Genomic DNA, 15,725 nt, shown 5'->3' with positions numbered 1-15,725 from the left:
AGGGAACAGCGCGGGGCTCACAGCACCATGGGGTAGGCAGAGGGGCACGGGGAGCTTGGTGGGCCGCATGAAAGAACCCTATGGGCCGTGTGTTTGAGATCCCTGTTCTAGGCTGAGCACTGAGTCCCATTGGGTAGATAGAAAGATTAACCTAAATAATCTATACAGAAGCCCCTGGAACCCCATAAGATTGGGTCCCTAATCCATGAACTATTGGAACTCATTTACAAAACTTTTCTTAAACATTACATGAATATATTGTCTCATACTATAGAATTAGAATTTATAATCCTTATTCCATGATGAGATATCTTTGAGCTATAATGTATCTTAATTAAAACTATCTTTAAATAGGTTTTTTCCTCAAAGTGTTTTATCAAAAAACTGATTTAAATAAAAAAGGAGATTAAAAAAAAAATTTTTTTTTAAATCATTGATTTTTATCCACCTTATTTTTATCCACCTTATTGGATTTTTATCCAACTTATTACAGAAGTTAAGTCTGTTGCATCAAAATTTACCTTTAATCAGCCAAACTTGTAATCTTTTTTTTTTTTTAAATGAGGTTAGTTTGACAGGATCTATTTTTCATAAATCCATTGATTTCTTAAATATTGGCACAACACTGACTTCTTCCTATCTTCCAGAACTTCCCCTGTGTTCCAAGACTTATTGAAAATCAACATTAATGGTCCAGCGACTCCACAGCCAGCTCTTTTAGAACTCTTGGATGTAAACTTACTGGACCTGTAGATTAAAAATGTCTAAATTTAGTAGCTGCTATTTAACATCCTCCTGAAATATTTAATGGAATGGAGAGAGTGTTATCATATTATATGACTATATCATCTGGTTTTCCCCCAAATACAGAACAGAAATTTACTGAAAATTTCCGCCTTTTCTGCATTATCGATAATTCTGTCATTTCCACTTAGCAGTGGACTAATACCATTCCTGTCTAGTAATGGACCAATATGTGTTCCTAGTATATTTAAACACCTTATTGTACTTAAGTCTCCTGGCCATAGATTTCTCCTTGACCCCTTTGCTTCCCTGACCCATTTTCTACAATTCCTAGCTTCTCATTTGTATTTATTACATTCAGCTTCCTCTTTCTTCAGTTTATTATTATTTTTTTTTAATTTATACCTACCTTCACTTCCCCTCTAAACCAGGTCAATTTTTTAACCAGTATGGCCTGCTTGCTCAGTTGTGGGATTGTGGCTTTTTGAGCAACTAGTGAAGTGTTTTTCTGATTAAATTCTTCCTGTGAGCATACTTGTTTATGAAATTGGCTGTTTTAAAGCACCAGGTATATATGTCACTGGTCTGATCTTTATTCTGTTTTCACATTATAAATATCAAGTCATGATCACTTGTATCGAAGGTACCATTAATTTTAGTTTTGTGATCAGTTTCTCTTTATCTGTCAAGATAAAATCTCCAATAGAATTCTCCTACTTTTTGAGTTAAGAAATTGTCATCTGTAATTAGAAATACCAAGGTTGTTTTAATACTGGCAGCATCAGACCTCCAGCATATGTCGCTCGACGTGAAGTCTCCAGTGATTGCGCAGCTATTTTTCGTACATATTAAAGAGGTGCGTAAGGAGCCAGTCACCCTCTTCCTTAGTGTGATTTGGTGGTCTATAGCAAACACCAACTAATACCCCATCTTGTTCTTTATCTGTTAGAACATCAGTTCATAAGAATTCAAAATCATTCATAGAAAGGAGTTTTCTCCTGAATATAAGTGGCAAGGATGGGGTCAACAGAGGCTGTCTGAATGCAGGCTCTGGCTGCTATTTCCAAGAGCAGCATTTTTAAGTTGAACCACAAGGACTCGCTGGGTGAAATTCTATAGGGTGTGTAATTCAGAAGGCCAGATTAAACTATTATAATGGTCCCTTGTGTCTTTAATCTGTGAAATAGTATTATTCTCATTTTACAGATAGATAAATGAGGCAGAGAAGTGAAGCAGCCTACCTAATGTCAAACAGCAAATCTCTGGTAGATTAAGGAATAGAACAAATATTTTGTCTTAGTCACAAAACCATCCTTTCTCCCTCGTGGATAATCAGGGAACATCAAGTATCGGGGGGTTGCCGTGTTAGTCTGTATCCACAAAACGAGGAGTCCAGTGGCACATTAAAGACTAACAGATTACATTCTGTTAGTCTTTAAGGTGCCACCGGACTCCTCGTTGTTTTTTTCAGGGAACATCTTGACCAGGGAGCCAATTATCTGAAAATAACTTTGTGAGAGAGAGAGACAGACAGACATGCCATCTTATATCCCTGCATACTCTCATAATAAACTTCTTTGATATTTTTATTCACATTTGATTTTTCTGCCATGAGAAGTTGACAGTAATTGAGCCAGCAAATCTGCTAATTTGCAAATAAATTTGATTTTTCACTTAACTGAGTGTAGAGTAAAACACAATGTCAATGGATCTGTCTTCAGTTGTAGTTTTACATTGTTAGTTTTCTCTGGTATACTGATAGCCTGTTTTTAATCTCTGGGTTTATCCAGTGGAACAAAATGTATTATGGATTTATCACCGGACTGGTAGTCAGGAACTGCTGCACTTTAACCCCAGCGTTACCACCTTTCACTGTAGCAGTGGAAAAAATTACTAAACCTCTTTCTCCATTTTCCCATCTGTAAAATGGGAATAGTTGTACTTGCCTGTCTCAGAAATGTAGTGGGAATTGAATTGTGCTTTGCTCCGCACATTCATGTGCCAGTCCTTTTCAACATATACATAGAGCCATTAGGTGAACTGGTCAGAAAGCATGGACTCAAGTGCTAACAGTGAGGGAGACACAGCTCTACCTATCCTTCACCACATATGACCACACCACTACTGCCAACAACTCACTTAATGAGTGTTTGTTCAGGACAATGGTTGATTTTAATAGAGAATGTCTTTAATATTGGTTTCTCTGCTTTGAAAAAGATCAAAACCCATCACCTTTTTTTGTTTTAAGTCTCTCTTTATCAGCAGCACTGATAGGAATTGTTATAGTTCCTCAAAAACTATGTAGATTAATTGCATACTAAAGGGCAGCCATCTCATTGTAATATCTGACCACAGTATTTGTATTGTATATTTCTTGGCAATTGAGTGAATGTAAATTTAAAAAAAAAAAAGTCTAGAAAACTCCCCACCAGATTGTTTCATAGCCAGTATGAAAACATCTTTCAGATCAAGAGAGAGTTCCATCAGATGACTGTTCAATGGCCTTTGTAAAATGAGTTTGTGGTCTTGGGCCAAAACACCACCCCACTTGATACTACTGAGTCCCTTCTTTGGCAGTCTCCAAAGAGAGGCCAAAGGGCTATGGAGGATGAATTTCCCTTTTGCCTTTAAAGGCACTCCCTTCAAGTCACGGGTGGTAGAGTAGTAAGGGGAAGTTTGCACTGCTGCTGCTTGCATTGTACAGTTACTTCTTTTTCAAGAGGGGTCCCTATGGATGCTCTACTTCAGGTGTGCATGTGCATCTCGAGCCCTTGATTAGAGATTTTCTGTTAAGTGTCTGTTTGGCCCACGTGTGCTCTGTGCAACTTCATGCTGTGCTCCAAGGGCATATAGGATTGCGCAGGCGAACCCGTCAGTTCCTTTTCTGTCACCTCGACCTGAGGTGGAGCTCTAGCGTGTTTGCCTTGTGCATGCGTCAGCATCTTTTGTAGTTGTTGTTTAGTTAGTTAGTTGGTATATAGTTGTGAGAGGTTTCTGTTTTTCCTAACCTCCTCTCTCCCCCTTTCTCACCCATTTTTTCTGGGGAGCTTATTTGACATGGAAAGGCATTCCTGGCTTGCCAGGTTTCAAATCCTGCCTCTCTTGTCAGGAGGCTGTCCCAATAAGCAATGGCCATTCTAAGTGTATCCATTGCTTAGGAGAGTTCCATATCTCCCAAAAGTGTAACTTTTGCCAGGACCTAAAATCTAGAGCTTGGAAGAACTGGAAGACAAAACTGAAGCTGCTACTCATAGAGCACTTCCTTTGACCAACTTCTGATTCAGCTCAGAAGACAGACACTCACCCGCTCCCCGTACATCAATCTCCACACAGATTCAGTGCCCCTTTGGCTAAGGTCTCACTTAAGAAGTTAAAGATCTCTGAGGACTCAGGGAAAGCTCCAAAAAAGTGGAGCTACAGTATCCCACCACAAGGAGCCAACTCCCAAGAAGTCCAGTCTGCTGCAAGGTCTGCGATTTCTGAGACCTTGATGTCTGGACTCGGTACCATGGAGGGGAAAGAAACTTTCTCTGGTATCGGCAGAGCAGGGATATCCTGGAGCACTTCAGAGATATGTGGCATCAGCAGGGCCCTGGTATCATCTGCTTCCAGATCAGCACAATTTACTTCAGACTTACCAATGCCGCCGCCTTCCCACTTGGCTCCATCAGTACGGACAGATTTGAAGCACACACCTTCATCCGCAGTGCCTTCAAGCTCCAAACCGTTGGTACCGCCCAAGTCAACTGCTGAGTCGGTACCAACCCACTTGGTACCACAGGAATTCCGTTACACCAGAGACTTGTCAGTGTTAGACAAGCTGGAGTCCTCCCTGTTTGTGGGTACCAGACAACTCTTGGTACTTAGACCCCAGTCTCCAGATTACCAGTGCTTCCCAGTACTGCAGGAGTCTACACCCTTAATCAGTCTCCTTCTTACCATTATAGGAATCCATACTTTGATGAAGATCCCTGCCCACGTCACAGATGGAAGGATCTGTCCTAGGTACCACCTCCTCTCCTGTATGGGCCTCTCCAGTGGCCATATTGGGATCCTTGGGTGGCATATTGGCAGCAGTTTTTCAGACCACTGATTCCACTGCACCAGGAAACTAGGGTCACTGTCGCCTCCACCAAACCTCCCACATGAGGAGACCTTTGAGGAAGTAGAAGGCTAGGGTGGACAAAGAGGCTACCCCTTAAACTCCTATTTTGTCTTCATCTGCAGACAAGGCAGTCATTCCTCCACCACCATTGAAGACCAGCAATTTTTGTCAATTCCAGGACCTTGTGAAGAGGGTGGCGGACACTCCCTAGATACCTCTTGAGACGGTTAAAGACTCACATCACAAACTCCTGGACATTTTGCAGTCAGTGACACCCACTCAGTTTGTGCTACCCATTAATGAAGCACTTCTGGATCCAGCAAAGACAGTGCGGCAAACTTCCGCCAACATACCACCAACTGGTAAATGAGCAAATAAGAAATATTATGTAGCCCCTCCCCCCAGGGACTCAGAATTTTTGTTTTCCCACCCCTCACCAAATTCTCTGGTGGTAGATGCTGTAAACGTGTGGGGTAGATAGTATTACTCCTTGCCTGCTCCTTATGAAAAGGTTAGACCTTTTTGGATGGAAGGGCTATTCATCTGCAACCCTCTAATTTTGGATCACCAACTATCAGGCAATCATGGCCAAGTATGACTACACAAATTGCAACAAGTTCAAATCCTTTATTGAACATCTTCCCAAGGAGCATAGAGAACACATGCAGGCCATCATTAAGGAGGGTCCGTTATTAGCCAAAACTTCTGTCCAAGCATCCCTAGGTGCCGCAGATGCTGCTGCTAGATTCATCTCTGGGGCAGTTGTCATGCACAGGGTGTCACGGCTGCAGTTTTTGGGATTCCCAAGGGAGGTTCAGGTTGAGGACCTCCAGTTTGATGGTCGGATGCTCTTCTCAGGAACTATGGACAAGTTCTTGCACATGTTGAAGGATTCCAGGGCCACATTGAGGTGTCTGGGTATATACACTCCTACAAACAAGAGGAGATTTAGCAAGTCTTAGACTGTCCAGAGATTACACCTGGCTCAGTTCTCTGGTTTTCACAGAACCACTGAATCTTCGGGGGGGGGGAGGGATTCCAGAGGAAAAGAGCTTCCCACCGTCCTTCAGCTAGTACCCAGTCATCATTAAAACAGCAATTTTGATGGGTTGATTGAAGGCTCAAATCCTCCCTTGCCTGTAGTTTGCAAGCTGTAACCTTATGCCCACTTCTTCATTTTTGGAGACCACCTTTCCCATTTCCAACTGGCCTGGTGACCTATTTCAACAGACAAGTGGGTCATGGAGATTATAATATTGGGCTACATCATCCTCTTCATGTCCCTCGCCACCACCTTCCCCATCCCTCTTCAGGGACCCCTCTCACAAGGCTATACTTAGTCAAGAAGGACACTCCCTCTTTTATTTAGGAGCAGTAGAACCAGTCCCATCCCCTCAGAGAGGGAAAGGGTTTTACTCAGAGTATTTTCTCCTGCTAAAGAAGGATGGAGGGTGGAGACCAATTGTAAATCTAAGACAACTGAACAAATTTGTAAAGTCTCAAGAGTTCCTGATAAGTGAAGCAAGGAGCAGGTCACCATAGGTTCAAACAGAGGTTCCAGCAGGTATCTAAGTACCACATTGAGATCCCAAGTCAGAGAAGGATGCTTAACCAGGGGGTAAAGATTCTCCAGACCTGTAATAAATATCGAGGACATATGGTATGCAAAAATAGAAAACGCCTCTAGTGGGGAATGAAAAGCTAATATCATGGCAAGGTGAACCTAATAGATATAACTGATCCAATTTTTGTAAGTCCAGCAGATAATCTATGATGACTGACAATGGGGCAGTTTCAGGCACAAAGTGGTGATGTTCTTGGAACCTCTTCCATTTCTGAAGGTAAGCAATTCGAGTTGACTCCTTTCTACTGTTTGCAGCTCCTGTGTCATATGGCAGCTTGCACCTTTGTGACTGGGCATGCAAGATAGTGCCTCCATTGCTTTGAGGCCTGGTTCAGGAGGGCCTGTTCCTCAACCAGAGGCAGCTTGGACAAACAAGCAGGTTACGGTTTCTCTCCAGGTGAAGAACTCTCTGCATTGGTGGAAAGATGAATGCAATGTCTGCACAGGTATCCATTTCTCCTGCCAGCTCCAACAATAACCGTGACAATGAATGCATCACTGTTAGGGTGGGGAGCATACTTCAATACACTCACAACTCAGGGCAGATGGTCGCTGTAGGAAACCAATCTCTATATCAATGTGTTGGAACTGAGGGCAGTCAGGAATGCCTGTCTTCAGTTCCTACCCCTCATCAAGAGCAAATCAGTCAGAATCATGATGGATAATGTGGCTTGCATGTTCTATATCAACAAACAGGGATGCGCAAGATCACCTTCCCTGTGCATAAAAGCTATAAAGTTATGGAACTGGTGTGTAGGCCATCAATTTAGATCTCGGCCGTTTATCTTCCTGGAGTCCAGTATGTCACAGCCACTATGCTCAGCAGATGCTTCTCCCAGGACTATGAATGGAAGTTGAACTCGCAGATCCTTCATGGGATATTCCAGAGGTTGGGACTTCCACAAGTGGACCTGTTCACCACATCCAGCACAGAAAGTGCCCTTTATCCTGCTCAAGAGGAGATCTTGGTCACCTTTCTTTGGGAGACACCTTTCTCCTTCCTTGGAGAAAGGGTCTGTTCTATGCATTCCCTCCAACACAAACAATTCCAAGTGTGATGAACAAGATAAGGCAGGACAAGACCAGGGTTATCCTCATAATGCTGACCTGGCCAAGGTAAGCTTGGTAACCTTACCTGCTTCACCTGTGTCCTCAACTGGCACTCCAACTTCTGACCCTCCCTCATCTCCTCTCCCAGGATACAGGTTGTGTGCTTCACCACAACCTGGGGGTCATCCATTCTCCAAGCATAGCTCCTAGGTGGTTCACAGGATTAGACTCCACCTGCTTGACAGGAGTACAGTAAGTAATACTAACTACACAATAGAAAGAAGTCAATTCAAATTACTTACCTCCAGAAATGGAAGAGGTTTCAACCACTGGTGTCATGATCATTGCCTTGTGCCTGTGTCTCCATTTGAACCTATGATGACCTGCTCCTTGCTTCGCTTTTCTATGAAGACACCCTTTCTAGTAGCTATCATGTCAGCCTGCAGGGCTAGAGAAATTGGAGCTTTGATGTCAGGACCCCCTCTCCCCCCAGTTTACAATATTTTTCAAGGACAAGGTCTTTCTGTAACTGCACCCAAAGTTCTCACCTAATGTTCTGTCAGATTTCCAACTTAACCAGTCTATTTATCTGCCAATATTATTTCCTAAACCACATAAATCTCAGCAGTAGGCCTCCCTTCGTACATTAAATGTACGACGGACTTTTATCTAAATAGGACAAAGTAATTTCAGAAATCACCTAGACGTTCTGTCTCCATTGCAGAAAGATCAAAGGAATCCACAGTCTCTTCGAGATGCATCTCTGGGTGTATTACTGCTTGTTATGATACAGCTGGTGCTTTGCTTCCCAAAGGTTTATAGCTCATAATACAAGATCACAAGCAACTTCCACGGTGTTGCTCAAAAACATTCCAGCGTCTGAGATATGCTGAGCTGCTACATGGACTTCAGTGCATATCTTTTCTAAACATTATGCTTGCTCCACACACTCTGATCTGATGCAGTACTTGGATCTGCTGTATTGTCTTCTTGGATCTGCTGTACTGTCTTCAGTCGTGGACTTGATTCCTAAGCTCCCTCCTCCCTGTGAGGATACAGCTCTGGTGTCACCTGAAATGGAGCACCCATAGGGACACTAATCGAAGAAGAAGAAAAGGTTACCCACCTTGTGCAGTAACAGTGGTTTTTCGAGATGTTTCCCTCTATGGGTGGACCTGCCCTTCTTCCCCCCTGCTTTGGACTGTTCTTGTTGGACATTCAGATAGAGAAGCCGAACAGACACTGCTAGTGGAGAGAGGCACATGCACACCTGAAGTGGGGCATCCATAGGGGGACACATTTTGAAGAACTACAGTTGCTGTGCAAGGTGAGTGACCACCTTATTTTTCACTAGCACTAAATTCACATAAAATGTAGATGCATGCACACATCAAGCTTTGGGACTGAAAGCTTACTGTCAGAGTCCAAGGTCCTTTTACATTGTTTCAAAATAATGTCCAGTAAGTATATAATGTACCCCTAGACTACCAGATATCCTGGATTGATGCTAGCATTTGGTTAAAGTTTTGGAACAGTTTGTATGAAACAAAATTTTTGCTACACCAAAGCTGCTCGTATTCCAAATGAAGCTGGCAGGCAATGAAAGTGGTCTCCAGTTTATAGATCAGAGGACTAGAAATTGTATTTGACAACTTTTTGTAACATCTAAGAATGCAATTTAAAATCACTGATGTGGAGTGATTTGAAGAATCTGTCTTTGATCCTTGAATCTAAGCGGATGGAAAGAAACTGTAAATAATTGATTGCATTGGGACTGCTTAGCTATGTTCAGCATTATTTTTAATTGCAAAATGCTGCTTAGATTGATTACTTTTTTTCTCCCCATCCCTCTTCAAAGTTCATTCTTTCATCAAGCTATCCTGAGTGTGAGATTTTATTTTTCTCTTGCAGAGTTCTCGTCTTACGCAGTCTTTAGGAAACCCTATGTGTCAAAGTCCCTCCTGTACCCCCATCAGTGGGTCTCCAGGACCCCCAAAAGCCTGCACGTCATCCCGCCAAGTCAACGGAAAAATTAACTGGTTAGTTCTTCTTTTCTTATAGGTTGACCAATCTCATATTTGGGATTATTCTGAGTAATTTTTATAATTAAGACATTTGTGATAGTGGCTGAGAATGTGATCACAGGTGAACCTTCTCTCTTTGAATACAATTCATGATGTAAGGAAGCAAAATAAATGCACATGCCTGATGGGGGAGAAATATTTTTGAGATAGATATTAGGTTATATATTGCGATCTACATTTTGTAACTAAAAATAGCATATAATATTGCATATTTTGCAGAGTATTTGTTGCAAAGTGTTACATATAGCTTTATCTTCTTTTAATGGCCAGTGTTGCCCACAAATCCAAATGCATGGTAATCTTTAAAGGTAACCTACAAAGGTTTATTTTTCCACCTTAAAATTGGATTTGTGACCTTTTCTCATTTTTATCATGTATAAAGAGAGCCTGAAAGACACTTTTTCTGCTTGTATTTCAACCGCTGAAATATCAGAAATCAATCGTGTCTTCCCTAGTGATACTGAATGACCTCTTGGACCTCAGGCTGTTGAGAGCTCTCATACTGTAATTAAAGTAGTGGGGAAAGGGTATTGAATGTTTAACACACTCTTCCAAACAAGTGCTTGTTAGATATGGGAGTTAAAAAAATAAAACTTAAGTAGCCTATAGGACTCTTCTCTCCGCTGCCCAAGTGTGTCTTTTTGTGATGTCATTAATGTTGCTAGTTCTCCAGTCACCTTTATTCTTTGGTGAGGGCCAAGTTACTCTGTCCCCCAAAGTCCATGGGCTGGGAGCGAAAAGTTCACAGGTAAGAGGCAAATGTTATGGTCTGTACAACTCAGAATGAGCCTCTTTATTAGCAAAATTTTAAATATGCCATTTTAAGGACAAAGATTTAAAAAAAAATGTAAATGCATCTATGAAACCTTCTGTCTGTTGTCCACTAACTTATCACTCAGTGTATTCCTCCATGACCAGTCTCTTCTCCCTTGTCTTCCCTGCTTGTGCACCTGCCATCTGCACACACACTTTTTTATGAATGTTTCCTACCTGCTGCTCCACTTTGAGAATCATTCCCATCCACCTTCCCCCTTACATATACCACTTGATAATTTCCCTCCCCTTCCCCCACCTCTGGGGATTTCTTCACCTATTTTCCGCCTCCAGCTCTCTGGAGAGTGGGCAGTTTAGAAGCAGATGCTTTCATTCATTTGATCCTGTGGGGACAAGCCAGTGGTGGCAGCTGCAAAGAGCGGGAAGCCTGGAAAGAAGTCCCCTTTGGCTCAGGGTGGAGGGACTGGCAAAGACTAGGCCAGGTAGGCGGGAGAGAAGGAGAGAAGACGGGTCTCCTTTCCCGTCTTCCCTACCCTGTCTCTGCTCCTGTGGGTTCAGAGGCAGAGACAGGGTAGGGAAGACGGGAAAGGAGACTCCTTTTAGCGTGGCCTGTAAGGTGCTCTGACCAAATGCTGGTGGAGAGAGGAAGGTCTCAGCTGCCTGGTCCCAATCAGGTGCAAGCTACCTCCCCAGCTCTCTGCCAGCCCACTTTGATCACAGCAGGCAGGCAGCTCTGGGTAATAAGAAAGGGTTTAGGGGCTGGATCTGGGGTGCAGGCCGTGTGTTTGACACCTGTTCAATAGTCTTCCAGTATGGACAAGACCTGAATTTCTAATGTGAAAATTTTTGTTTTTGTTTTTAAATGAACGGAACCATTTTTCAGGCCTTTCATCCTTTATAAAGAAGCCCAAAATGGTAAAAGACTAATATTTTTCCTTTGCTGGTTGCCTGACTATGGAGGTGCATCCTGTGAAATCTATTTGTGTCAGCGTGCAGTGCTCCACCTTGATTCAAGTAGCCTCTGCTAAAATAAAAAATAGTTCTTACTGTAACCTCTTTTGGGGTTGAAGTTAACACCATTTTATGCTAATCAGCTACACCATTCAATTTCTGGCAAGTTGCTAATTAAATCCTCATTTGGAGAAAGTTTGAATGCCTGTTACTGTTACTATGAGGATTGCACATTGGATTTATATTTTAGTTGTTGCTCTGAGTGAGGTGGGATGTATTCCATTTTCAGGTTTAGCTGCTTACAAAACAGGTTGCCAGTTTTCCGTTGATGCTTAGTTTTAATAAATAGAAGTATTTGTTCTGTTGATTGCTGATTTTATTCAAAAGTGCCTTAAGCTTGCAGGTGTTGCTGATGGGATTGGATATATCCGACCGTATTTTCTCCTTTTCTTTTTTTTCTCTTTTCTTTTTTCCCCTTCCATCTCTTTTATGTTTACATTGTATGTATGTGGATATATAAAAGCTATTTTTCCTTATACATTTTTCAAGTGTCCCGTTTCAGCTTTGTTTCTATAGAATTTGCATTACTAGCATTTCATATGCACTGGAATTAAGCATCAGAGGTACAGATCCTTAGAGCTGGATGAATTTATTTTTCAATTCAGCCAGCAAACCAAAAAAATCAGAAAAAAAAATTTGGTTAGGGTAAAAAAATCTTGATAATTTGGCAGCAAATTGGAAAAGTCTGATACAGATCATAAGGAACATTTCATTCTGGTCAGCTTCAGAAAACTCTGTATGTGCATTCATCCCCCTTGTGTAACCTTTAGTTCTGTGGTTAGGGCACTTCCTTGGGATGTGGAAGAACCAGGTTGAATCCCCATTCTGGAGCAGAGACTTGAACTCAAATCTCTCCCCTCCCAGGTAACCGCCATCACCTACAGGCTATTCTGGGGTGGATTGCTCTCAGTCTCTCCTGTTGAAGCTGTTCCACTTTGTGTATATACTAAAAATATATATTGAAGCAGAGACTTGAAATCAGGTGTCACCCCTGCCATATGAGACCCTTAACCACCAGGCTATAGACTATTCTGCTCTCAGTCTCTCCTGTTGAAGCTATTCCATTTTGTATCAGAAAGACAGAAGATTTGAATCCACATCTCATACCCCCCAGCTGTGTGTTTTAATCACCAGGCTGTAGTCATTTTCTCTTTCTTGCCCATTGAGTATTTAAGTATTTATACAAAGTGAAACAACTTCAGGAGGAGAGACTGAGAGCAACCCACACCAAAATAGCCTATTGTTTAGGAGGCTCACTTGAGAGGGGAGAGTTATGAGTTCTGATCACTGCTCCAGAGTGGAGATTCAAACATACCAGGTAAGTACCCTAACTGCTGGGCTAATGGTTATAAGGGACAGTCAGTCTCTCTCACTCCCACTCACACAGCTGGCCCTGAAAAACATTTTCACGGCCAAAACTAATCATGTCAAATTGACAAATAGTTTTGGGTCAATAAGCACATTCTAACTGCTTTGTGAACTTTCCCCAGTGACCTGCTAATAACCTTCCCTATGTCTTGCAAGAAAGCACATGCATAGTACTGAAAGGAAATTGAGTTTCCACATTTACTCAGAGACTTTCCGAGACAGTTGACCTTGCATTGTCTAGGGCAACAAAATATGAACTAGAATCTGGGCTAACAGTATCTAAATCCTTCTCTTTGAAATGTAAGCTCTAACGAACAAGTGAGTTGAAGGTGAAAAGGCTATGCTTTATGCACTACATACAGAGATGGGTGATTTTTTTTTTTTAAATAAATATTTTATTCACTGAAAAATGCAGTTGTGTGTGTATGGAAAAGAGAGGGGAGTTGCCTGGGTTTTCTCATGTAATCACTCATCTGAGTGCTAGCTAACCTTTTACCACCCCCAAACAACTACATATAAAAGACCTTGTTAATATTGTAATGACTTTGTTAGACTTTTATGCCTGTGCTTTTTTTCAGGGAATGTTTGTTTTTTGTTTTTAATGTTTTATATATGTAAAGATTTAGAAGTGTGGATTTTCCAAGCTGTCATATGTATTCAAATGCAGTTAGTGTTCTGAGGAAGAAAGTGTGATCCAGTGGTCAGAAGGGTAATGAGAGCCTCAGGATTCCTCACATATGAACATAAAAATGGCCACATTGGGTCAGACCAATGGGCCATCTAGCCCAATATCCTGTCTTCCAACAGTGGCCTATGCCAGATGCTTCAGAGGGAGTGAACAGAACAGGGCAATTTATTGGGTGATCTATCCCCTGTCATCCAGTCCCAGCTTCTTGCAGTCAGAGGTTTTAAGAACACCCAGAGCATGGGGATGGATCCATGACCATCTTTGCTAATAACCATTGATGGACCTATCCTCCATGAACTTATCTAAAGGCTTGTCGACACTGGCACTTTACAGCACTGCAACTTTCTCGCTCGGGGGGTGAAAAAATACCCCCGAGTGCAGCAAGTTTCAGCGCTGTAAATTGCCAGTGTAGACAGTGCACCAGCACTGGGAGCTGCGCCCCTCGTGGAGGTGGGGTTTTTTAGAGCACTGGGAGAGCTCTCTGCCACGACTACACAAGCCACATTAAAGTACTGCCGTGGCAGTGCTTTAACGTTGCCAGTGTAGACTAGCCCTAATTCTTTTTTTAACCCAGTTTATACTTTTGGCCTTCACAATATTCTCAGGCAACGAGTTCCACAGGTTGACTCTGCCTCATGTGAAGTACTACTTCCTTAGGTTAGTTTTAAACCAGCCTCCTGTAAATTTCGTCAGATGACGCCTGATTTTTGTGTTTTGTGAAGCAATTAACACTTTTTCCACACCATTCATGATTTTATAGACCTCTATCATATCCCCCCTCAGTCGTCTTTTCCAAGCTGAATGATCCAAGTTTTTTTAATCTCTTCTATTTTTCTAATCATTTTTGTTTATCGTTCTCTGTACATTTTCCAATTCTAATTTATCTTTTTTGAGATGCGGTGAGCAAAACTTCATGCAGTATTCAAGGTGTGGGCATTCCTTGGATTTATATAGTGGCATTATGGTATTTTCTGTCGTCTTATCTGTTCCTTTCCTAATGGTTCCTAACATTGTTAGCTTTTTTGACTGCTGCTGCACATTGAGCAGATGTTTTCAGAGAACTGTTCACAAGATCTCTTTCTTAAGTGGTAATAGCTAATTTAGACCCCATCACTTTGTATGTATATTTGGGATTATGTTTTCCGATGTGAATTACTTTGCTTTTATCAGCATTGAATTTCATCTGCCATTTTCCTGCCACTGGTCTGCCTTGGTCTTAACTATCCTGAATAATTCTCCATCATCTGTAAACTTTGTCACCTCCAGTGTTTGCCCCTTTTTCCAGATAATTTATGAACATGTTGAAAAGAACTGGTCCCAACAGATCCTTGGGGACCCTGATATTTACCTCTCTCCATTGTGAAAACTGACCATTTATTCCTACCCTTCGTTATCCGTCTGTTAACTAGTTACTGATCCATGAGAGAACATTCGCTCTTATCCCATGACTCCTTACTCTGCATAAGAACCTTTGGTGAGGGACCTTGTCAAAGGGTTTCTGAAAGTTTGAATACACTGTATCCACTGGATCACCTTTGGCCACATGTTTGTAGATACCCTCAAATAATTCTAATAGATTAGTGAGGAATGATTTCCCTTTATAAAACCATGTTGACTCTTCCCCAACATATCATGTTCATCTATGTCTCTGATAATTCTATTCTTTACTGTTGTTGCCACCAATTTGCTTGGTACTGATGTTAGGCTTATCCACCTGTAACTGCCAGGATCACCTCTAGAGCCTTTTATTAAAAATCAGTGTCACATTAGCTATCCTCCAGTCACCTGGTACAGAGGCTGATTTAAGCAGTAGGTTACACACCACAGTTAACTCTTCAATGAATACCATCTGGTCCTGGTGATTCATTCCTGTTTAATGTATCAGTTTGTTCCAAAACCTGCTCTATTGACACCTCAATCTGGGACAGTTCGTTAGATTTGTCATCGAAAAAGAATGGCTCAGGTGTGGGAATCTCCCTCACATCCTCTGCAGTAAAGACCAATGCAAAGAATTCATTTATCTTTTCCAAAACAGCCTTGTCTCCCTTGCTTTGACTCTAATCCAGTTATTTAACCTCTTTTTGCTTCCTCTGTAAAATACGAGTAATATGAATCCTCTAAGGTGTTTTTTAGCTGAAGAGTGTTTTGAGATCCCATGATAAAATGTCATATAAAATGGACATTCAGGGCCAAAATCTCAGCTATTACTGAGCCGGAGACATTAATAAAAGTACAAGAGTTGGAACAGTTGAACATAAGTTTAAAGGAGTTATGTGG

At 41.7% G+C, this 15,725-nt stretch overlaps 1 protein-coding gene across 3 annotated transcripts in view; it reads left to right on the top strand.

Moving 5' to 3' along the window:
- LOC141983395 (KAT8 regulatory NSL complex subunit 1-like) overlaps window positions 1-15,725 on the top strand; it is a 139,913-nt gene that overhangs the window by 72,160 nt on the left and 52,028 nt on the right. For all 3 annotated transcript variants that reach the window (XM_074946485.1, XM_074946487.1, XM_074946486.1), the window contains one exon: window positions 9,435-9,562. In XM_074946485.1, coding sequence (XP_074802586.1) covers window positions 9,435-9,562 — 128 coding nt within the window. The remainder of the gene's footprint in view (window positions 1-9,434; window positions 9,563-15,725) is intronic.

Source organism: Natator depressus, chromosome 2, assembly GCF_965152275.1.
Source record: "Natator depressus isolate rNatDep1 chromosome 2, rNatDep2.hap1, whole genome shotgun sequence".
Classification (NCBI taxonomy): Eukaryota; Metazoa; Chordata; order Testudines; family Cheloniidae; genus Natator; species Natator depressus.
Note: the sequence above shows the minus strand (reverse complement) of the source record. Positions and strands in the feature narration are given on the sequence as shown.